General features: G+C 33.9%; 2 protein-coding genes across 3 annotated transcripts; both read right to left on the bottom strand.

Moving 5' to 3' along the window:
* Window positions 1–5,904: 5,904 nt before the first annotated feature.
* LOC144569103 (putative protein phosphatase 2C 59) lies at window positions 5,905–11,161 on the bottom strand. The gene is made up of 8 exons (XM_078319291.1): window positions 10,719–11,161; window positions 9,980–10,107; window positions 9,731–9,829; window positions 8,268–8,426; window positions 7,712–7,798; window positions 7,493–7,584; window positions 7,076–7,150; window positions 5,905–6,271 (listed from the first exon to the last, which is right to left on the bottom strand). The coding sequence occupies exons 1-8, from the start codon at window positions 10,787–10,789 to the stop codon at window positions 6,119–6,121; spliced, it is 864 nt and encodes a 287-aa protein (XP_078175417.1). The 5' UTR covers window positions 10,790–11,161; the 3' UTR covers window positions 5,905–6,118.
* Window positions 11,162–19,839: 8,678 nt separating this feature from the next.
* LOC144569102 (protein ENHANCED DISEASE RESISTANCE 2-like) lies at window positions 19,840–23,394 on the bottom strand. 2 transcript variants are annotated; one of them, XM_078319288.1, is made up of 4 exons: window positions 22,810–23,394; window positions 22,195–22,412; window positions 21,457–21,751; window positions 19,840–20,049 (listed from the first exon to the last, which is right to left on the bottom strand). In XM_078319288.1, exons 1-3 carry the CDS (start codon window positions 23,218–23,220, stop codon window positions 21,490–21,492), a joined length of 891 nt encoding a protein of 296 aa, XP_078175414.1. In that variant the 5' UTR covers window positions 23,221–23,394; the 3' UTR covers window positions 19,840–20,049; window positions 21,457–21,489. The 2 variants fall into 2 exon arrangements, with proteins under 2 accessions (XP_078175414.1, XP_078175416.1); XM_078319290.1 differs by lacking the exon at window positions 19,840–20,049 and adding an exon at window positions 20,899–21,121.
* Window positions 23,395–23,884: the final 490 nt, after the last annotated feature.

Raw genomic sequence — 23,884 nt, 5'->3', positions numbered from 1 at the left:
ACGAGCAAATCGTTTTTCATGGATCATAAATTAGGCAGCACTTTTTTTTTTTTTTTTGGAGAAAGTAACGAGGGTCTACTGGTCCAGCCCTTGGAAATTAGGCCGCACTTATTTATGCCAATAAGAAATCTCTGCGTTTACAAAAGTTGCCGACATTTTTATTTTTACCCAATTAAAAAAATATTTTAATAATAATAACCAAGGTTTATGAAGAATTTTAAAAATACCCAAACCGTGGAATTTTTTCATGGCTTGGAATTTTAATTCCCGCCCGTGGAAAAATTCCACGGCCCAACTCCTTTTTTTTTTCTTTTTTTTTTTAAAAAACAGAAATTTGTATTTATTTTTTATTTTTTGTATTGAAATATTAGAAATGTTGGATATATTTCTTTGAAAATAGATGGAATGCAATATAATTTGATTTATTAGAAAGACTGCAACAAATAACCCGGATCAATATTTTTCAGATCGGATTTTTCACGGATGTAAGAAAAATTAATATATTTCTTTATGTGTTATTGGAAAAAATTAAAAATGCTTAAATTCCGAGTTATTGATCCCGGTTCAAAAGTCACTTCTATGTAATCTAGAAAATATTATGATCTTTCTAGTACATTTAATTTATTAAAAGTTGTATCTATTTTGAGAATTATTTTTGAATAATAATCATTAAATAAATTAAATTTTTTGTTTTTTTTTCAAAATAGATATAACTTTTAATAAATTAAATGTACTAGAAAGATCATAATATTTTCTAGATTACTTAGAAGTGACTTTTCAACAGGGATCAATAACTCGGAATCTAAGCATTTTTATTTTTTTCCAATAACACATAAAGAAATATATTAATTTTTCTTACAGCCGCGAAAAATCCGATCTAAAAAATATTGATCCGGGTTATTTGTTGCAGTCTTTCTAATAAATCAACTTATATTGTATTCTATCTATTTTCAGAGAAATATATTCAATATTTCTAATATTTTAATACAAAAATAAAAAATTCTGTTTTTTTTTTTAAAAAAAACAAAACCTATCAAATATTTTTTTTCTTTGGACCGAATTAAGAACTCGGCACAACACTTTTTTTTTTTTTTTTTTTAAACAACAATTTTTTTTTGTATTAAAATATTAGAAATGTTGAATATATTTATTTGAGAATAGATGGAATAAATATAATTTGTTTTATTAGAAAGACTGTAACAAATAACCCGGATCAATATTTTTCAGGTCGGATTTTTCGCGGTTGTAAGAAAAATTAATATATTTTTTTGTGTTATTGGAAAAAAAATAAAAAATGCTTAGATTCTGAGTTATTGATTCCGGTTCAAAAGTCACTTCTAAGTAATCTAGAAAATATTATGATCTTTCTAGTACATTTAATTTATTAAAAGTTATATCTATTTTGAAAAAAAAACAAAAATTTTAATTTATTTAATGATTATTATTCAAAAATAATTCTCAAAATAGATACAACTTTTAATAAATTAAATGTACTAGAAATATCATAATATTTTCTAGATTACATAGAAGTGACTTTTGAACCGGGATCAATAACTCGGAATCTAAGCATTTTTAATTTTTTCCAATAACACATAAAGAAATATATTAATTTTTCTTACATCCGTGAAAAATCCGATCTGAAAAATATTGATCCGGGTTATTTGTTGCAGTCTTTCTAATAAATCAAATTATATTGTATTCCATCTATTTTCAAAGAAATATATCAAACATTTCTAATATTTCAATACAAAAAATAAAAAATAAATACAAATTTCTGTTTTGTAAAAAAAAAAAAAAAAAAAAAGGAGTTGGGCCGTGGAAATTTTCCACGGGCGGGAATTAAAATTCCAAGCCGTGGAAAAATTTCACGATTTGAGTATTTTTAAAATTCTTTATAAACCTTGGTTATTATTATTAAAATAATTTTTTAATTGGATAAAAATAAAAATGTCGGCAAAAGTTGGCTGACAGCGCATGAGATTTTTTTTTTGCTCTTTTTTTGATGAAAAGCATGCATGAGATGGAAGAAACATGCTGTGATGCAGCGAGCCATCTCCGTTTATCAGGATCGTACTTTTGATTCCACTTGCTGACTTGCACATGCCTCTTCTGACAACTAGCAATAAAAATTTCGTTCAGCTTCAATCAGGCCTCTGGGAGCCTGGGACCCACTTTTTCTTGATAGTTTCAGTCATGGGCGGAACATAGGAACCCGTATCCTCTCAGGTATTGCACAATTATTGCAGAGGATGACTTACTTAACGGTTTGAGATTAAATCTCAACCGGCTTGGGATTCGGGTCACTGTAGGGGGCCCCATTTTTGGGCTTTGAGATTCGTGCCAAGTTAAAAAGTACGGTTCAGATCTAGTAATTGTAAAAGATTCCCTTATCAGGTATTGGAGAGGATATATTTTCCGGAACATAGTAGTAGAGAAAGGGGGCCGAGCAAACCGAATCCGCATCACCTCAGGTACCTGAGATGCAAGTGGTGAATCTGCACCATTCATTTCACTTAGCACGAATCTCAAACCATACCTATAGTATCAACAGCTACCGGATTGAATTTAGCCTGGATGAAATTAATCTGAACCGTCCACTTTTATTAATTTGCATCTCAGGTACCTGGGAGGATACGGAATCGAGCGAACCCATCGACCCTCTGAATTCCTGTCCTGTCCTCTACATTAACTAAACGTACGTTAATAGATGTGGAATTGTGGACCACACTAATATTAATATTAAAGGATCCTACGCATCATAAACATGGTCCGGGTTGGTTCCGATCTTCTAATTAAAAATTTATAATTTAGTCCATTAAATTTTATAATTTTTATATTATAAATATCTTTTAGCTTTTCTCATTAAATAAAATTACGCTATGTTTGACCCATGCAATCCAAACATGACCTTACAATCTATAGTTTATGTTAGCCACATACAACCCTCTAAGGGAACATCTATAGGTGATGCGGATTCGGTTTGCTCGGCCCCCTTTCTCTGAATTCGTATCCTCTGAGATATCTCAAACTTTGCGTGATTTATGGTAAATCCCAACCGTTTAAATACGTTCTGCACGAATCTCAAAGCACACATAATTCAAACCCCCTACATCACCCCGAATAGGCACCGGACACGTCGGTCACGCAAAAGTTGAGATATCTCAGAGGATACGCACCCCCTTTCTCTACCACTATGTTCCGAATTTTTTTGATAAACCATAATTAAGAAAATCATTTTTACTAATCCAGTATAATTGCTTTTTTTTTCAAAAACCAGAAGGACCGGAGGAGCCCTCCGGTCTCACTTTTTTCCTTTCCTCAAGACCAGAGGAGCCCTCCGGTCTCCCTATTTTTATTTCAAACTTTAACGGAAGCCACAGAAGATCCCACTAGTATATCCAACAAATTTTATGCTTCAAGACCGGAGCCTTGATCCGGTCCCTTTTTTTTTTTTTTTTTTTTTACTTTTTTCACTTTTTTCCACTTTTTTCTGTGTGGCTATCTGTGTAGCATCTCTTATTTTATGTATATATAATATATGTATATGTGTATGTAGGGGTGCAAACGGATCAGATACGGATCGGATAGTGCTCAACCTGTATCCGTATCCGTATTTTTTTTCGGATACGGATACGGATCGGATAGTAATCGGATACGGATACGGTTCGGATAGTAAACGGATACAGATACGGATCGGATATTTTCGGATACGAATACAGATACGGATATAATTCGGATTTCTAATTCAAAATATATATCTAATTAACTTGTTACTCCATTACAAAATATATATTTGATTAACTAAAATTTATCAACATAACTATAACTTTAATTAAAAATATCAACACAAAAGATACTCTTTAAATATATTCTAATACAGAAGATAAATAGACACAAATTTTTTTTCTCAAATCTTAACATATCCGGATATCCAAAAAATTAAAATATCCGGATCCGGATAATTATCCGTATCCGTATCCGATTCCCAAACTCAACCCGTATCCGTATCCGAATCCGCATAAAAAAAATCCATATCCGTATCCGAATCCAAAACTATCCGTATCCGAATATCCGAATCCGCAAAAATTCGGATACGGATCCGGATTCGGACGGGTAATATCCGACCCGTTTGCACCCCTATGTGTATGTATTACCTCATATTTTATATCTTCGCTTTCAAAGTTCAAATTGTCGATCCAAACCGTTCAACATAATATTTATGCTAAAATATGCATGTAGATAAAATTTTATATTTTTTGAAATTTTTTTTTACTATTTTTTAAGATGAGTACAAAATTCAACAGTCTGGATATAGTGATTTTGATATATACACACATATATTATATATACATATATACTTATATACTTATATACATATATTATATTATATTATATTATATATACATATATATACATATACACATACACATATACATAAACATATATTATATATACAAATATTATACATACACATATACATATATTATATATACATAAAAAATAGAGATGCTACACAGATCACCGCACGGGAAAAAGTGGAAAAAGTAAAAAAAAATATATATATATATATATATTGAGACCGGATGGCTCCTCCGGTCTTGAGAAAAGGAAAAAAGTGAGACCGGAGGAGCCTCCGGTCTTTGTGGTTTTTGAAAAAAAAAAACAATCATGCTGAATTAGTAAAAATAATTTTCTTAATTATGATTTATCAAAAAAATTCCTATGTTCCGCCCATCACTGAAACTTTCAAGAAAAAGTGGGTCCCAGGCTCCCAGAGGCCTTGCTAGTTGTCAGAAGAGGCATGTGCAAGTGGAATCAAAAGTACGATCCTAATAAACGGAGATGGCTCGCTGCATCACAGCATGTTTCATGCTTTTCTCATGTTTATAAATATCTTTTAGCTTGCAGCATGTTTGACCCATTAAATAAAATTACGCTATGTTTCTTCCATCTCATGCATGCTACACAGCTACAAACATGCTCTGTTTATAAACATGATGTTTCTACCTCCAAAGTACAAACATGTGCTCTGTTACATATTTAATGAGAAGAGAGTGAAAAAATATGGAAATAAATCAGCTACAATTCTAACTTCTAAGGGGATTGTAGGATTCTACGATTCTAAATTCAACCTTTCATTTGTTTTGATATTCGTGCATAAAAATAATTTCTATAGAGATTCGTACAACTCAAAAAAAAATGAAAAAGTGGATTTAAAATCGTAGGATCCTACAATGAACGATCCTAAGTACGAAGAGAGAATAAAATCATAAATGAGATGGTGATTATATCTGTAGGTGAATCATATTTACTTAAAAGAAATTATTAAATGATGTGGAGTATGTTTAGATAGGTATTAAAATGTAGGTTAAATTTAGATAGGTATTGACAAATAGTCAAAACAGTGATTTTGCACCTAATTAAACATAGTAAAAAAAATAAAAATAAAATATAAAACTTAGTCTCTGTTTTAATATGGATATTATACTGAACGGTTCAGATTAACTGTTTGAACTTTAAAAACAGGGATAGAAATAAAAATTAGAAAAATATAAAATTTAGTCTTTAAAAACATCTTAATATGAATATTATATTGAACGGTTCAAATTAACAGTTTGAACTTTGAAAGCAATAATAGAAATGTGGAGTATAGTTATAATACAAAACCAATGATGCATTTTAAATATGAATTAACTTCTATAAAAAAAAGTATAAAATGTCGTCACACTTTAAAAAAAAAAGTGTTCTTTAAATGCGGTATAGACCAATAAAGAAATCTGTTTTTTCTTCATTTTCTGACATTTATTTCCAACATAAGTTATGCTAGCCCATTCTCTGGTGTCAACACATTAACCCGACATGACCTTCTGGTGATCTACCCATGAAAATACATGTGACACTTGATAAAAGATTTTACATCGTCATAAATAAACATAAAAGATTAGTCTTTACAACGTCAAACAGGCATGACCCATGCAATCCAAACATGACCTTACAATCTATAGTTTATGTTAGCCACATACAACCCCCTAAGGGAACAACTATAAACAAATGCTAACTCAGTACAACAGGAACAAACGATACAAGTTTTGGGCATTTTTTTAGTTGTAAAGAAAACTTAATTGCTTCCATTTGAACCATGAGGGGAATTGGAAAAACGAACTATGACAACAGTTGTATTATCTGCACTCCCTCGTTTAGAAGCCTCTTGAAGGAGTCTCTGTGCAGCCTGTTCGGGGTCCTCTATCGGCCTCACCATGGCCACTGCCTCCTACACAAAACAGAGATTGGTATACAAAGATACTGGATTAAATCCTCTATAATAAAGTTATTAAAAGAATATTGGGAGTTTCAAAATTTAAAGATTCGGGAGTAGTTGTTGTCTTTAAGCAAAAAAGTTTCTTTGTTAAAGAACAGTATATCTGTTTTCAATATGGGGTGGTGGATGGAAACCCAGTAGTTGGCCTACGACTGCTATGTTAAAAACAGACAAACTCACACTTCTATTTTGGTCCACAGAGATTCAGACGTACCCAATTGTTCCTAAACATCCCATTTGTATTGATTAGATCACTACCACAATGTTAAAAGCGCAGCCCCGGCAAGTACGAAACTGCTATTTGGTCAGAGCTGATCTGGACCATTGGATCTGAACTTTTTTTTTGAGAAAGCATTGAATCTGAACTTAATGATCCAGATCCACTTGAGACTAGCTGATGACTTCCATACAATTCAAGAGGAGCTGAACCGAATAATTTATTACACTGTATACCTTGAAAGATCCAAATCAAATTTGTTGCATGCTATGCCGACTCAAATTAGATAAATTAATTAAATTGAATATGACAGTAATAACAGCATGGACAAAATAAATACTTTGCAAACCAAAATGAAACATTTACTACTTAAAGAATTCAGTATCAAAATGAGAAATAAGTGATACTTGTAGGTACCATTTGAGCAAATTGATTCGGTATCTTCCATACAAAATAAATGAATCAGGAAAGGAGGTTGATATCTAACAGCATTTTTGTCCTAGAGAAATGAGGAAAGTTTTATTAATATGAATTTATACCTCATTTGAGACAACATCCCAAAGACCGTCACTTGCAAGGATGAGAAATTCGAGAGAGTTGTCTACTACCTCCTCCTGCCAAACACATTAAGTTAAATTGTTAACAGTCGAGACCCTTTTTTCAGAACATCCTTTAAATGAGAAACACTATCATGTGCGCATAGATACTAACTTGCACCTGCTTATTGGACCTTTACAATTCAGTGTGAACTTCGAAGTTTTTAACCCCGTTTTCCCTCCAGTTTAAAGAACGCTCAAAGATTCAGTGCATATCAAATTTTAAAAACCAGTATATGGACTATTATTTCAGTTGTACAGCAGAAACTATAAGCTAACACGGCATATGCAATATTTATCATACTGGACAACAAAGATTAAATACATGATGAAAAAGAAGAAATGTTAACAAATTAAGACCTTGATCTCAGGTTCAGCAACAACAAATTGCTTCAGGAGTCTGTCCCCAAATGCACGGGAAACGGCAAGAACACCACCAACACGCCAGGTCCCTGATAAAATTTAGTAACCATAAAAATATATATCAAGTTGAATGTTTCTCATGAGAAATCAAAGAATACAAGGTCCCTGTTATAAAGTTTGAAAGTACAATTTAATATAGTAAAATAAGAAAATTACCAGCCCACATAACAAAGCCTCCGGCATCTTCTATCCTCTGCCTCTCATCTGATTGATCAGGCTTGTGATCTCTAGAAACTGCAACAGCTGGAAATTCACAAAAAGGGCCTTCAGCAACCAACACTCCCAATTATGGAGTAATTAATAGTTTGAGTAGGGTTCTTATTTACAAAAGTGCACATGCTAGAACAATGTTTTAGAAAAATTCTATCGATTGCTTTTAACTAGTCAATAATTATAAATTAATAAAGTACCATTGCTAAATATAAGCTAGTAATGTATTTACTCTTAAAATATTAGGTAATATAATGGTCTTAATATTTGTATTATATATTTTTTAGATGTAGAAAGTAGAAACATCTGTAGTAGTACTATCAAACATGCAATCAGTACCAGTACATATCAGACTGCCATCCTACTAATGTTTAAATAGTTTTTTCCATAACATATTCAGTTTTGGCAATTAAGCAAGCAGCAACCAAATGCTTCAGCAAGGCATGAAGAGGCATGATATAAATATCAAATTACATAAACAAAGGAAAAAAAGAAAACCTACCGTTTCCTCCTCTGCAAATAACAGCTCTAGAATCACCAACATTTGCAACTAAGAGACGGTCCCCAACAAGTACAGCTGTTGAGGCAGTGGAACCTGCATCTCTGTTCTGACCATTCTCACATTTCAGAAACTCAGAGTCAGTGTGGTTATACGCATCAACTGCAAAAGTTAGAAATAAAGAAGAAAAGAAATTTAGTTACCAACTTGCTATCTTACCAAGGAACAGTTCTGTTGTTCCAAGAATATAACAATTCATGCAATGCCCCATTAATTTACTTTCAAATTCTCAATTACCCTCTTTTGATCCTCACTTAAATAGAGATGAATCCACAGAGAGGGATACATCTGCCATCATTCTAAGCAAATGAGAGGACGGGCAGGGGTACGATGATTAATTTTTTTTTTTTTTCATAGGAATACACGCAATAGTTTTACCTTTTTCAGGGCATACAGTATGTGTCATACTGCAGGTGTCTATATGAAATTTGGAAATTCCACTGTAGTCTGAATAAAAAGAGCAACTCCCATGAGCAAATTATGGGGATGAGTAGTCCCTCTGCAAATAGGAAGGACGGGAGGCAAACTGTAATATTCCAACAGGGTCACAAGACCCCAATGAAATTTAGATCGAAGCCCTCAAAATGTGTATATTTACAACTTCATTAGCCTACCAGTAAATTTCTGTATCAGGTGATCCTACTAGACCGGAACAAGAAAAACCCGTGGCCCAATAACGAAGGAATAATGAACCAATATCTCACAGCTATTGAATTATTTACCATAAACTGTTTTAACATGAGTTTTTGGTAAATTTCTTCAGAGGTCACCAACCATATTGGTCATGTTGGGTCAGGGATCTCTGACATTCCCCCAAACGAGACCACTCTGAAATTCTTCCATATAAGGAATGAAGAAAATGAACATATTGCTTTATTTCTCACTTAGTGCATCAATCACTACTTCTTAGATTCTAATTAACAAAGTAAAAGTAGGAGAGGAGAGAGAGCTCCAGGCCTCTAGCTACAAAGAAGTGGAAGACAGGAAGAGATGAAAATTGATGCCAGAGTGAAATGAGAGAGAAGTGGAGTGTAACATCAATTCTTTTCATAATTGGATCAAAGAGAGAGAAGAGAACCTGGTTAGGACAAAATTGAAATTCACTGATACGGGACACAAATATGAATTTTATATATTTGGGTAAAGTCCTCTATAAAACTTGTGCATAACTTGTAGTATCAACAAGTTAAAAATAACAGTTCAGTTTTCATATCTGAGGTGTGCAATTTTGGATAATCATTTATAAATTTAATATATTACTGAAACAAACAATGCACGAGCATAGTAAGATGTTTTGTTGCTTGTCCATTTGGACCATGTTGATCACTGGGACACAAAACTGTTCATAATGTACTGGCATTTTTACAAACATTATAAGAACAGTACAAGATAAAGACCAGGCGTACCTATAGCTGATTTGGTATCGCTGATAAAATTTGGGTGCTTTATAATATTGCTGAAGAGGTGTCTCTTAACATACTCCGCTGCACGGATCCCACCATGACCTTAAAAAAATAAGTAATAATTGTAAGTTCTCTTATTCATACAGATTAAAGAAAATTTAATCTACTATCCCAACATATGCGTCTCTGATAACATTGAAAAATTTTGCACCAAAAAAAAATGTAATTTCACAACAAAAGGCTGACATATACCATCAAAGACACCAAAAAAGCCGACCATTTCTCCATTAACACCATCAATTCTAGTCTCATAGAAGTCCTCCATTGACGACCTTTTACCGGGTGAGCTTGCGTACCCGTAACTGAACTTCCCATCCTGACTGTTATTTTAGAGAGAAGTTAAATAAAGTAAAACAGACTGTCACTTACAACGTATGGTTACTACAAGATAAGATAATGAAGGGCTCCAAGTTGCAAAAATTATCATAACTTTGTTACTTTTCAAGGTCTGAAGGTGTGATTGTGCAGATGGCCCAGCTATTTTAAACAAATTTTATACAAGTGTCTCAAAATTCAAAGATTCCATTGACTTATTTATAATTATGCTCGAGTGATATCACATAGAGGTCAGCATAACGTGCTTCATGCAAAGAAAATTATTTATAAAAGGAACATAATTGTCTAGGTGTTGAAAATTATTAGTATGCATATATAAAGAAAAAAAAACTATTCAACTGATATACAATTCCCAGTCCACAAAATATTCCATTCCTGATGAACATTATCGCGAACCAAGCAAACAATTTATTTTTAAAGTTCACAAATACTATAAGGTGAACACTATTGCGAACCAAGCAAACAATTTATTTTTAAAGTTCACAAATACTATTAGGTGAACATTTTGGCGAACCAAACAAACTGATACAACTAACCTTACTTCCTCAACAGAATTAAATCAACCAAATTCAGAGAGGTATAAGAGAAATTGTACCTGAGGCCACCTCCAGTAACCGGCTGGGACCCGTTGGGCTGAGATCCTAATAGCAAGCTTTGATGACCCATAATTTCCAAAAAGAAAGAACAAAAATCTCTCTAACACAGAAACTCAGAAAGTAAATCAACTTCGTTTTGCCTCTCTGAGGTTAAAAGATCTGACAGAGGATTGAAAGAAAAATCCAACCGCCTTAAGGATAGGGATAGAGGAGGTCAGGAGGGAGAGAAAAATTGAAAGATGGAGAGGAAAAAGGAGGGGTGATAACCGCTTTAACTATTTTAAGGGGGTTGATTTGTAGTTTTATACTGTAAAGAAATAGAGAGAGAAAGGATGTGTATGTTGTCACAGTATGTGTGGTTGATTTTGTAGAAACGAGAAGGGGGCAGGAGATCAGGAGATGAGCGGACAACAAAAGGCCGGGTAGGAAGGAGAGTCAAGATTCTGAAGTAATTTCAACTTTGAGTTTAGATCCGAACCGTCCGATCAGAATCCGGGCCTAGCCCATCCGAGGTGTAATGCATTGATCACTTTAATATTCGTGCTGAAACAGATCGGACGGTTTAGATATAAACTCAAAATTTGAGTTATTCTATGAGATCTGAATTTTAAGATGGAAACGGTTTCGTGAATCGGGATTTGCGTCGACCAGGAGATACGTGGCGTTAGAGGAGTGAGACTCGCTTTGACATGGTCCCACATAGTGCCATCTCATGCATTAAACTATATTTTTTCTTTTGTTTCACAAGAGGATCTCCTGCATTTCATTAAATTATATTTGGGTCCGATGTCCGTTCGTAACCGTGCGAGTTTAATCAGCACGAATATTAAAGCATCATCACGAATATTGAAACAATTTCGCAGATCTTGAAGCCAAGTGGACGGTACCGCTTGGACATCGGAGTACGCGCCCCGCTCATGTAATATAAAATTCAAATGAAAAAAAAGGAAAGAAAAAAGAAGAATATTTGCGTAACTGGGAAAAGAAGATTTCGTTTACCACTTTAATTCGTCTTCCCCTGTTGTTTATTACTTGCTGTTTGTACTCGTGTTCTCACAGCAATGTTTCACTTTTTGTTATTATATTTAGCAATTATAGCATCGCCAAATTCAAAGCAATTTTGAAATTAATTGTCGACAAATTTAGTAATAAATTTTAAAAGAATTCAAAGATAATTTATAATTAGAAAATAAAAATTGTAAATATATTGTTGGACAATCAAATTTATACAAGTTAAGTATTGTTTAGTGATAATTTTGAATATTTTAAATTTTTAATCATATAATGTACAGTTAAACATGCATCGGATCTTATCATATTTTATACACATGATATTTAAAAAATATAAATTATGCCTATTATATTGGAATTGTATTGGATTTAAATTTAAAGTGTAAACAATATTTTTACAGTTCGTTAAAATTATCAAAATAAATATTAAATATTAAGTCGTCCCTCCTTTTTTTTTAAACTAAGAAAAGGAATTAAATGCTGAATCTTTGTCCTATACTCGTCATGAGCAATGTAAGTAGATTGAAACCGACAAATATAGTTTTGGCCATGTAAAAACTAGACGGTGCAAAACTAATGTTTTAATGCTCAATATATTCATTGCTATTGACGGTAATTAAGCACGGTTCCTATTCTGGTATTGGCTTAGATAATTTGATATAATAAGTTGGACATTAAATTCCTTCCCCAAATAAAATTCTGTACAGCACGGATGATAAAAACTGTTGTCAAATGAATACAAGTCGAATATGATAAAGCAATTTTGCTGTTCAAGTGAACATTTTTCAAATTGCTCACATCAAATATATTTCTGATATTATTTGTTTTGCATTCCAGCACACACTTTCGGAATTGTTTGGAGTACAAAAAGAAAGATACAGACCTACACGCCTCGTCCACATTTATGTGCTCATGCTTTGTGTTTGTACACGCATTTATATGCATGCGTTAGATATGCTGAAATTTTGTTAGTTACCACCTTCAAATTTCATAATTTTAAATTTAGTATCGATTTTAAAATTTTTCAATCTTATCAATTGCGTTGATTTTTTTTTTCTTGAATGGTTAATTAACAGATCATGATATAAAATGACAAAAAAAAAACCCCTCTAAATGTGAGTATATAATTTTAAGATGTTAGTTATTGTCAAATTAAATATCCCAATTAATAATTAACGGGATGTTTCTGATTGAAATAAAAATAAATAAAAAATTGCTGAGGATTATAAACTTCAACTGCAGTTTTAAAGTCCTAAACATTTTTTTTTTTTTTTTGTAATTTTGATTAAGTCGGTTTTCTTGGACTTATGCCAAGGACACCATGCTCTTAGTTTCTTCGTGAACTTTCCTAATCAGGATCATGCACTTAAATTGGAGTTTCCAACTAAGAGTTATGTTTGTTTAAAAATAAGAAACAATGCATCGATACTTTATTGGATAGACAATGATGACTTGCAAATGTTTTGTACAATTGTTAATTCCAGCAGAGGTACATCAATATTTAATTACTAGAATGTAACAACGATATGTTATACCATGTACCAACTCTGCCATAGAATTACCATTTTTTAACAAAAAAAATCATTCACGCAGTCTAAGGCTTCAAATTCTAAAATTTGAGGGTGGTAATTGAAAAAATTTGGTCGATATTATCATACGTTTTTTTTTTCTTTGAGAAAGAATATCACCGTATGTTAAATATGTTAAATGTGCATCGAAAAATGTTTAAAGTTGTATAGTCACTATTTTTTGTTATCGTAGTCATTGTATTCATATTTCATATTATACTTAAAGTTTTAATTTTGCAAGATTAATTATTTAATCTTATATAGGTAGATGTTTCTAGCTAGTTAGTATTATTGTAGTGTTATTTATTTATGTCTATTGATTATTAATTTTCTTTAAATGCAACTCAAACTCTTCAAATATAGCAAGAGATATGCCCACGCAAATCCATGCAATTTTAAAATTACAACTCAAATATTCAAAATTTCAAGAATAAGAAATCATTTTGGAAGCATTTAAATCATATAAATCCAACACTTCCGTGATGACTATTCAAAAAGAATTTGTCAGGGACTTTGCATTTTTTTTTTTTTTTTTGGAATATGCACTTCTCTGATAGCAATATTCAACTAATTTTATCAACTAACAAAAGTGACCAAATAAATTGACCAATACGGAATGACGAAAATAAATTAAATAGAAAGCTTTACACGTGTGAGGTTAGCAGCCACAAGAAATTCACGTTGTACTCGAGTGGCTCTTTGTTATTGACGAACTTATCTTCTAACGCCACGTGTACACCGACCTAACTTCTCTTTAATTATTAAGGTTATGAAAATCCAAGTCATAAATTGCTCAGATAACATCATGACCTTGTCATCTATCAGGTCAAAATCCTTAGCCAATTAGCCACCTTGAACGGTTGAACCTACCTACCTCCTAAAGAGACCATTAATCAATCCTCTTTGACGACGTGTACTCCTGCTGCACAAGTTGCGACTCATTATATAATATGACTTATATTTTATGTGGGTCCCACTTGTCGGTAAGATTTGCAGAGGTGCCTTGAACATACCGGACCTATGGATTCGTTTGACACGCGTCGTCTAGAAATACATGTGTTATCTTATCATCTCCACAAATGATTGACCGCAATAATTAATACAAGAATCTTTGTGTGAAACCAAATCACACAACTAGTATCCACCTACGATTAAAATCAACAGACAAACAAATAAGTAGAGGTTAATTTTCAATGTATCCTTCAAAACTTCTCAAAAAAAAAAAAAATCGTTAAAATATAACATTTGCTTTTATCAAAACCATACATCATTTTTTTTTCCTTCGTTTGATGTATTATTAGCCTCTTATCGAATATTATTTTGACCAATTAATCTTTCACTTTGATTTACACAAAAGCAAGTTTGTCGTCCATATATCTGCAACGTATCTAACTTGCAGTAGCAAATAATTATTTCAATTATTTTATTCCATGGTTTTTTTTGCCGATTTCTTAGAACATCTGCATTCCAGCAACTCAAATGAGTTTTTAAATAATTGTTAACTATTTTTTAGAAATAAAATTTCTAACTCTTACATCTCTGAAATTAATTTTAAAATTTTTATTATGCTAAATCAGCAACAAATTAAAAATGAAAAATAATTTGAGCTAATAATTTGATCAGTATGGAATTTATAAACAATTTCTTAATAAGAAACTTTATTGCATAGTTTCTAAATAAGAAACTCTTCCATATTTCTGAAACTGAATTAAAAATTGTCACATCAAATTAGAAACTCTAATAATACCAGGAATGTGGATACTCTTACAATCGGGGCAAACAATACAAAAACAACGTTTAAAAAAAATGCACTACTATACAAAAGACGTATCAAGCACCTTTTTAAAAATAAAGATCAGCCTTCCGATCAAGAATAAATATTGAGAAATTTTTGATCTAATTGACAACATAAATTATTTGAATTTTGACATGACTAAATTTGAATTTTGATCAAGAATTTTGACATGACTAAAATAAAAATAATCAAGTTGATTTGTTAAATTCTTCTTTTTCATTAAAGGTTTTTTTGAAAAAATCCTCATTGGGCCCGATATCAATCCATCAGGCTGTGAGATCTTTGCTGTGGCATTTCTAACAAGCAATCTCAAAATCCATAGCTGTCAAGCAATATCTAACAAGCAATCTCAAAATCTAAAAAAAAAAAGTTTGATAGATTGTTATCATTAAGTTGATTAGTTTAGCAGGGAAAGAGCATATATATTGGGTTGTCATGATTAACGAATTTTGATGTATGTAGTTTGAGCTGTTAATGAATTTAATACTATTTATCTTTACTTTGACATCTTGTAGTATCAACCAAATTTATAATTTTTCAGTATTGAGATTTAGTAGAATTTGAAAACAAGTTTATTGCATTGTAGTTGATGAATTTTAGAGGAAAGAAGAGAGGAGACAGAGAAATGGTTTGGGATAAAAATACACTGCTTGTAGTATTTTGATCTCACTTTACAAGTCCTATATGGTGTATTTATACAAAAAGTTCTATAATAACTTTCTATACAATGAAAAGGGTGGACCCCCCCCCCCCCCCCTTTATCCTGCTTAATTGTTACCTGTTCGCAATGGCACCCTTCGTTAAATGCCACTAAATATATTTTGTAAAAGGTTCAAAGTGGTCCATACATTTGATAAAATACTATATGATACTTAAATTATATAAAATGTACACGCTTGATCTATGAGACCGGCAATATGTTTACTGATAGGACCATGTTACCAAGGCCCTTTTAGCTTCAATATGGATCATAAATAAGGCTGGGATTATGACCTCTTCATTGTTATCAGTAAACTTATCCAAGTCAGAATTAGTAGTCTCAAATGGAACGGAAGCGACGAATCAAGAGCTTGCAAATGTAATAGGTTGTAAACTTGGAACTTTCCCATTCACATACTTGGGCCTCCCGTTATCAAATTCGAGATTGCCAAAAACAGCCTTTCTACCATTACTGCATAGAATGAACAAGCGACTCGCCGGATGGGCGGTAGCGCACCTATCCATAGCAGGTCGGATGGTACTATTGAATTCAGTATTATCATCTCTACCTACCTATTTTATGTCATGCCTCAAGTTGCCAAGTTGGGTAATACAAAAAATTGACAAAATTAGAAGATCTTTTTTATGGCAAGGGGTATCTCCTCAAACCAAAAAAATACATCTTGCTAATTGGGAATTGGCTTGTACACCGAAAAAATTAGGAGGAATGGGCATAATGGATTTAACCATCTTCAATCAGGCGCTCTTGATTAAATGGTATTGGCTGTGGAAAAAACCTGAAATTTCTTTGTGGAAACCTTTGCTGCAACAGAACCTTGACTCAACTGGTATGCTACCAGAATCTCCCATATTCACAACTGCAATAAAACCCGCAATCCAATTCTGTCAGTGCTTCTTTACACACATACCAGGAAATGGTCAACAAATAATGCTTTGGAACAATAATTGGGGAAATGGCTTACTCAGAGATGATCTCCTAAACCTATTCTCGCATGCAATCAATGAAAATATCACATTAAAAGAAGCTGCCACAACCCCAATTCAGTCACTGTTCAAACAACCTTTGACTTTAGAAGCTCTCAGTGAAATACAAACCTTACAACAGATGCTTCATGCGATCCTCTTATCTTCAGATGCACAAGATGATATCTCTTGGAAAGGAACAAGCAATGGAAAATACACGGTAAAAAGTGCATACTTGCTGATGAAGAATACACCTAGAATACAACACAAGGTGCATAGAGTGTGGGCTTTGAAGGTGCCACCAAGGGTGAAAGTTTTTGGTTGGCTCATGTTGCGTAATCGACTACTGACAATTGATAATCTACACCAAAGGGGACTGACAATCCCAAACAGATGTGTGCTATGCAAATCCAACCTAGAGACAATTCACCACTTGTTTAATGCGTGTCCTTACTCCCTTGCATTATTCAATAAGCTAGAAATGGGGAAACCAAGTATGATAGCAGGAAAATCAACCTTTTCGGCTTCAAGAACAGCATCCATCCTCTCCACAAGGGCTTCAAAAGAATACAAGACGACCACCTTAATTGCTCAATTCATCATATGGAGAGAAAGATGTGCAAGGACGTTTGGAGAAGTGAACAAAGACATAACAGAATTGATGCAAGAGATCGACATGCAATTGCATTTCATAACAAAATGATGAAATAATCGACTACTGTTCAGCAGTACGTCAAATTGTGAAGCTACTGTTTTCCTTTCCTTTACTGTTTTAACTTAGTTTTGTTTAATTTCACTTTCTTATTTAGCTCAATCATCTTGAGCAAATTGTAATTTTATTTCTAGGAGTTACATCTCCAATGTAACTCAAACTTCAATGAATCAAATACGGGCTAGACCCATATTTTCTTCTAAAAAAAAAAATGACATCTTCATTGAGAGGTCAACCCGGGATACAATGCAAAGCCTATGATTGAAGTCCTTTTATAATTGAAGCCTAGAATTAACCGACTTAAATGGGCCGAGATAGCCCATATCTCGCGACTTAAAGCCCAGAAGTCGCCTAACCATTCATAACTTCCCGCGATGTCGGTTATAGCATAACTATTCACGACGTCGCATAACCGTTAGTTGTATCGTGACCACGATCACACGATCTCATAACTGACCCACAAACTGGCTTACCCTTGGCAGGGGTAAGGCGGTATGTAGGTCACCCTATATAAGGTCCTTCTTTCAACAGGAAAAGGGGCGAAGGGCAAGCAGTACACGCTTACTTACACACACATCTCGAAAATAAGATAGGTTAGAGTTCAATATTTCCGAGATCATTCCAAGTCTCTTAAGTCATCTTCTGACCTCAGAGACCCAAGGTTAACTCCCGACCTCACCACCACCTCTTCTCAGCCTGCGACTTCGAGCAAGACGAGCCCGACTTCAGCCCACCTTCTGCATACGTCCTGTTATCCTGAGATAGCCCGTATCATTTACAATTTTAATTTTTCAAGTTATTTGAACTTCTATTTTCAAAAATATTGTCAATGTTATCAAACTAATTGAATTCTAACCAATTCAGCTTTGTCACATAGATCCGGTTAATTTAAGAATAAAGGTTATCGATTGCATACAAATTAAATGCAGAAGTTTCTCTCCAAATAGCACAGTAAAATTCAAGAATCTTGGAGAAGAAATTTTAAAAAAAAAATAGCTTATTTAAATACACTAAACCGTGCTACTCAAGTGGGCAAAGATTTTGTCAAGATATCCAAATTCCATGTGGTTTTCTGCTAATCGTGTTTTAACTTTTAAATAATGTGCAACTATCTCAAATTTTGAGGGAAGTTCTAAGGGTGCCAGGCCCCATTTTCTAAGGGTTTATTGTCTCTGACGATGTAACATCAATCGGATAAACTTAGCTTGCAAGCCTCAATAAGTTTGGTAAAGCGAGCAAGCATTGGACGCAACAGGGTTCTTGTGAGCCTCGCGTACTTTAACAAAAGAAAAAGAAACTAAACGGCTTGAGATAGAAACAAGATGGATTCACCATCTTTACTCTTTCTATTTGTTTGTATACTATAGTTTATGCGAGAGAACTGAACCTGAAGTGGACATAGATGCAAGCATCCTGTGTGGTGAAAGGAAAAAGATTTTTCTTTTCGGTTTTAAAAGGGAAAACGATTGGTCATGGAGATGTGGCCCCCCACATATCGATCTTCTTTTTATTATACGTCATTGGTTCGGGAGTCCGGACCAGTGTTAATCCTTCACTTTGGGCCTAAGCCCTTGGAGGGTTTTTCGGCCCATGTAGTTGAGATTTGGCAAAATAACCGAAGGCCTCATTGCTGGACTAATGCGGGATAGGCCCATCAATCATAATAGTACGGTTTATGATGAGACTGACCAGACAAGTCTATACAAAAATCCTACCAAAATAAGTCCCATATTTTCTCGAATTCCTCTTTCTACCACTGCAGCTAAGGGTGAATTCGAATCCGTATCCAAACGGATATCCATTATTTGAATAGATAAGAATACGAATATGATTTTAAATTTTAATTATTCATATTCAAATAGTAAATATGTATCAAATAATTTAAAATATATTAGGAAAAATTACGTTATTCATCATTATAATTAAATAAATATTATAAACTTTTATATTTTTTAATAATATTTATATATTTTTAATAAATAATAGTATTGTAAAACGGATATCTGATATGATTCTCCGAAAATAAAAACAGATTATGATTTTACCAGTGTCCGATCCGTTTTCATCCCTACTGCCAGTGCCATTGTAAGCTTAAATGATCGCAGCATGGACGTAAAATGTTCGACGATTTAATATACAGCATGCTGATAGCATCACTCGCCAGTGTAGTGTTCTAAGGCAAATGATGTCAGTTTCACAAATTAATTCATCAATAAAAACATACTTTTTAGCTTGTGGGAATATAATAATGAGCTTCTGACTAGGAAGAAGCCAATTGCCACAAGAGTTCATTAACGACCTCATAGACATCAACATAAAATATTTCATCTTCAAAAGGAAACAAAACAAAAGAAACCAAATAAATATTATATAATCAATTGTTAACCGATGAGAAGAGAGATCATTACAGAGTATTAACTAAGAAGAGAGTTATTTTCCTTTCCTTTTCCTTTTTTTTCATTACATGGAAGTTAATTTACCATTTTTCATCTCCGCAGAATTTCCAGGTGGCATCGTCCATATAATGTCAATCCACATTTCAAGGATTCAAATCTATGCTCCTACAAATTAACAAGATATTATAATTCATCAGCTATATAGGTTGATTGGAATAGGCTGAATAGTGATATCTATGAGAAAAAATACCAATGCCTTCCAACTGTGTTAGAATATTATAGCTTACAGCATCTAGAATATTATTTTCTCTGACATTCTAAAGAAGTTTAAAAATCCTATATAGCCAGTACAAATTGGAAATTGAACCATAGCTTAATCCGTAAAAAGTACAGTCCTTTGTTTTTTCTGTGAGGATCTACTTGCCACTTAATAGTGTTCTGAAATATAAGGATCCTATTTGGCACTGAAAGACCACACAATGCATTTTTTCTCTAATTGCCACAAGAAATGCAGATTCATATAAAGGCGATTACAGGAACAATGGCACATCAAGCACGGTCCAGTGTTCTTATAAAATGAAATGACAGATAAAATTGATGTTGAAGTAGGTACAGTGCCAAGCTGTAAATAAACTCAAACTGAACGCCTAAATCTCACTAAGATATCAGGTTTTGTTCCTCTAAAATTCCTTCAGTACCCCTAATGACCAAATACTTTGAATCTTCAGCGGCCCATTAAAACCATTCAACAAAAAGAAACCATAATTCACATCACTTGCACAGTAATGCATCAAAACACGAAAGCTTGAATCCTAGTTTCAAGGAATCAAGGGACAAAATATATTATGAACAGCTGTATAATCTATCTTTCTTAATCATATATGGGTGTTCTTTTTTGAACTGTACAAGTTGGACCAGAAGCAAAGATTGTACACAAATGCTTCTAGAAGAGATGGAACCCAAATAGCACTGAAAGTAAAGGAAAGAAGCAAAAGAAAAGGTCAGCATCAGCCAGGCAAGAAAAAATGCAAACTTCGGTCAGGCCGCTGTTTGGTTTAGAAAAAATCTACTGTTTGATTTGTTGTATAGTCTTTCACATTAATATAGAAAGCAACAAAAGAGATGCGTGCTCTAAGTAAATCAATCCATCTATAGTTGCATGAATGGACAGACCAAACCAGCAAAAAATTAAGCATCCTCTTTGACCCTTCATGTGGCTGAATCTCCCCTCACCCCACTATAATTTAATAAATAAAAATAGTAAAAAAAATAAAGTCAATGCGATGGTGATGTTGATGATCAATAAACTAACAAAAGAAGGGGGGAGAAGGCCAGGAAGGAAACGACAAGAGAGAAAAATCATTGTCTTAGTGACAAACCCGATTTTAGGATATGGAAGACACTTCTCTTCCTTTTTGTATTCAGATTGTTTTTTTAACAAAATGAAATATTGAAGTCATTTCAATTCAAGAAATATGCATATTCATTTTTTCAGGATATAGTATGCACCTCTCTCATGTCCATACTAGAAATTTACCAAACCAGGACTTAGCAACAAAGAAAAACACTAACCTCTATACTGGTCACTAGTATTATATAACAAAATCAGCCAGCCGCCATCCGATTAGTAGGATCTGGGGCAGGAACGGAAGGAACAAAACAAGCTGATTTCATCTCCATCTGAGCAATTCTGACAGCTCCTATCAGCCTCTCTGGCAGCTCCTCTTCTTGTTGTGCCTCCACCACAAACCCCATATCTATTGTAACAGATGTTACACAGCCCAGCGCCAGACCTAAAATTGCACTAGCAATCGCCGAGCTACCAATGTCCACGTCTATTTCTAGATAATCATCTCCCCTGTGATACCTACATTGGGAAGGGGAAAAGATGTCAATATAACCTGACATTGCATTTGTACATTGGATATCTTGCAAATTACACGGGGTTTTATCTGTAAATTACATGGAATATTATTTGCAAATAACGCTTAAGTGTTTAAACAGAGCTTGAATTGATCAAATACATCTAGATTGTCCCAGAGGGCCAGACTAAGTAGGTAAACTCAGCCAGATTGGTACATTACAGGTTAATGCAGATTGCAGCTTACACTTGATCCTCCACGTTTGAATTTGTAATATTGATTCTAACTTGAGAAATAAAGGCACCCGGCAGATGGCAAGATAAATTTTCAACATCAACAAATATATCAGAAGAGTTGGAATCTTAGTGTCTTTTGCCAAAAATCTTATTTGGTCACTACTAAAACATGATGCTAATATTATCTCGACAACAAAGAGGAAAGCAATTACTTGATAGGAAGTGCTTTCCCAAGGAGGCATGCAGCATAATTACCGACTGCTGCTTTGACAAGCCAGGGGCCTTTTACAATGCGATTTACCAGCTTGAATCGGGAATTACGGTAAGCGTCGTCTCCATAAATAAATTTATGGAGCAGCGATTCAGGTTGAATTGGTTCTTCTGAGGCAAAGTAGAATACAGCACTATATGCCTCTGGCCTGGCCGGGACCTGATTAGGAAAACTATTAATACAACCGTGACGAAAATGCCAACTAACAGAAATAGATAACTAAATGGAAAGAGATGTGCTTTACCGACTTCACAGTTAGTTTTTTTTAATCTCATTTATCATATGATAACTCAATCACACCTAACAATCAGCTTAGAGGACTACAGAAGAGGCGTACACACAAGAGAGTTGATAGAGATTTAATAAATATATTAGCGTGTGATAAAATTATTTTCTTAATGAGAAACAGCGTGTGGAAAACTTTTAATTTCCAACCTAAATTCCCCATATTTGCAGCATATCCAACGAAAGTAAAAGTGGCGCAGATAAGCAACAATCGACGAACTTAGGAATGTTAAAATCGTAAATAACGAAACAAATTCAAATCAAATCAAACCTGAAGGTTAACAGCAACGATAAAAGATCCTTTTTTGGCAACCCCAAGTCTCTTCGCGCGCCTCAAACCAGCGGTTATGCGATTGTCCGAACGGGCCAGCACGTGATCGAGACGTGCGGGTGATCTGAGCCAATCGACGCCAGCTGGCTGTAACGACCACTCTCCCGACGGCACCTTCTTCCGCCGCGAGAAGTATCCTTTTGCTCTCAAATGGAAAAGATCGCCGGGAGGCGACGCCCAGCCGTTGGATCCCTTATCCAGGTCAACGTGGCGCAACGTCCCGCCGTTGATTGCCTCCTCCCTCCAGCTATACGATGAAGTGTCGGAGTCAAATTCCGGGTCAGAATCGGGTTCGGGTTTGGATCCGCCGTTGGCGTTGGCGAGGGCGGCCTCGCTCGTCCTGGGACCCATCGATGATGCAGGCTCTAGGGCTATTTTTTATTATATTTTATAATTTACAGTTTTTGTTAGCTTATTTCTGGTTAACAAGAAAAAAGTAGCTTAGAGAAGGGCGCAAAAATCTATTTTTGCTGGTTCTTCGGGGCTCAAGAGTGTGAGAGAGGAGCTATAAAACAGTGGGGGATTGAAGATGACATGGAATATTGAGAGAATTACGAGATTGCCATTGCGCAGGAGTTGGAAATTTTGTCTGCTCCTGGAGCACTGACTGTGATTGCCGACTTGCCGTGTGATCTGATGTTAAAATTCCCAAACACCGAAACACGTAGAGGCTGATCTATGATATACATCACCTCCTGTCGATTTTTTAATGTAATACTGAGTTTAAATCTTAATTAGGTATAAAGGGGCACATGAAATTTTTATAAAATTCGGCTAATATTGGGTACGTTTGGGTCATACAAAGATTAGTGTAAAAATAGAAAAATTGAAATTAAATAATTAATAGATAGGAATACAGAAAAAAAAAATAATGTTTTTTTTTTATATTAGTGTGAAAATAGTGTTATTTAAATTAATGAGTTATTTAGATTGTACATTTAGAATGTTGAATAGTTGTAATTCAGGAATGGTAGTGTTAATGTGGTGCTAGTTAAGAAGAAAAATAAGTAAGCAG

The sequence above is a fragment of the Carex rostrata genome, chromosome 18, assembly GCF_964058835.1.
Source record: "Carex rostrata chromosome 18, lpCarRost1.2, whole genome shotgun sequence".
NCBI lineage: Eukaryota > Viridiplantae > Streptophyta > Magnoliopsida > Poales > Cyperaceae > Carex > Carex rostrata.
This window is presented reverse-complemented; position numbering and strand designations above follow the sequence as displayed.

Bases quoted from the DNA above. Each gene is read 5' to 3' on its own strand.
- LOC144569103 (XM_078319291.1), bottom strand. From the start codon at position 10,789: ATGGGTCATCAAAGCTTGCTATTAGGATCTCAGCCCAACGGGTCCCAG. The intron at 9,830-9,979 runs GTATATGTCAGC...TATTTTTTTAAG, and splicing joins CTTTTTTGGTGTCTTTGATG to GTCATGGTGGGATCCGTGCA. The intron at 7,585-7,711 runs GTAATTTTCTTA...AAATTTTATCAG, and splicing joins AGGCTTTGTTATGTGGGCTG to GGACCTGGCGTGTTGGTGGT.
- LOC144569102 (XM_078319288.1), bottom strand. From the start codon at position 23,220: ATGGGTCCCAGGACGAGCGAGGCCGCCCTCGCCAACGCCAACGGCGGA. The intron at 22,413-22,809 runs GTTTGATTTGAT...TTTCCTAATCAG, and splicing joins TCGTTGCTGTTAACCTTCAG to GTCCCGGCCAGGCCAGAGGC. The intron at 21,752-22,194 runs GTAATTGCTTTC...TTCCCAATGTAG, and splicing joins GGGAAAGCACTTCCTATCAA to GTATCACAGGGGAGATGATT.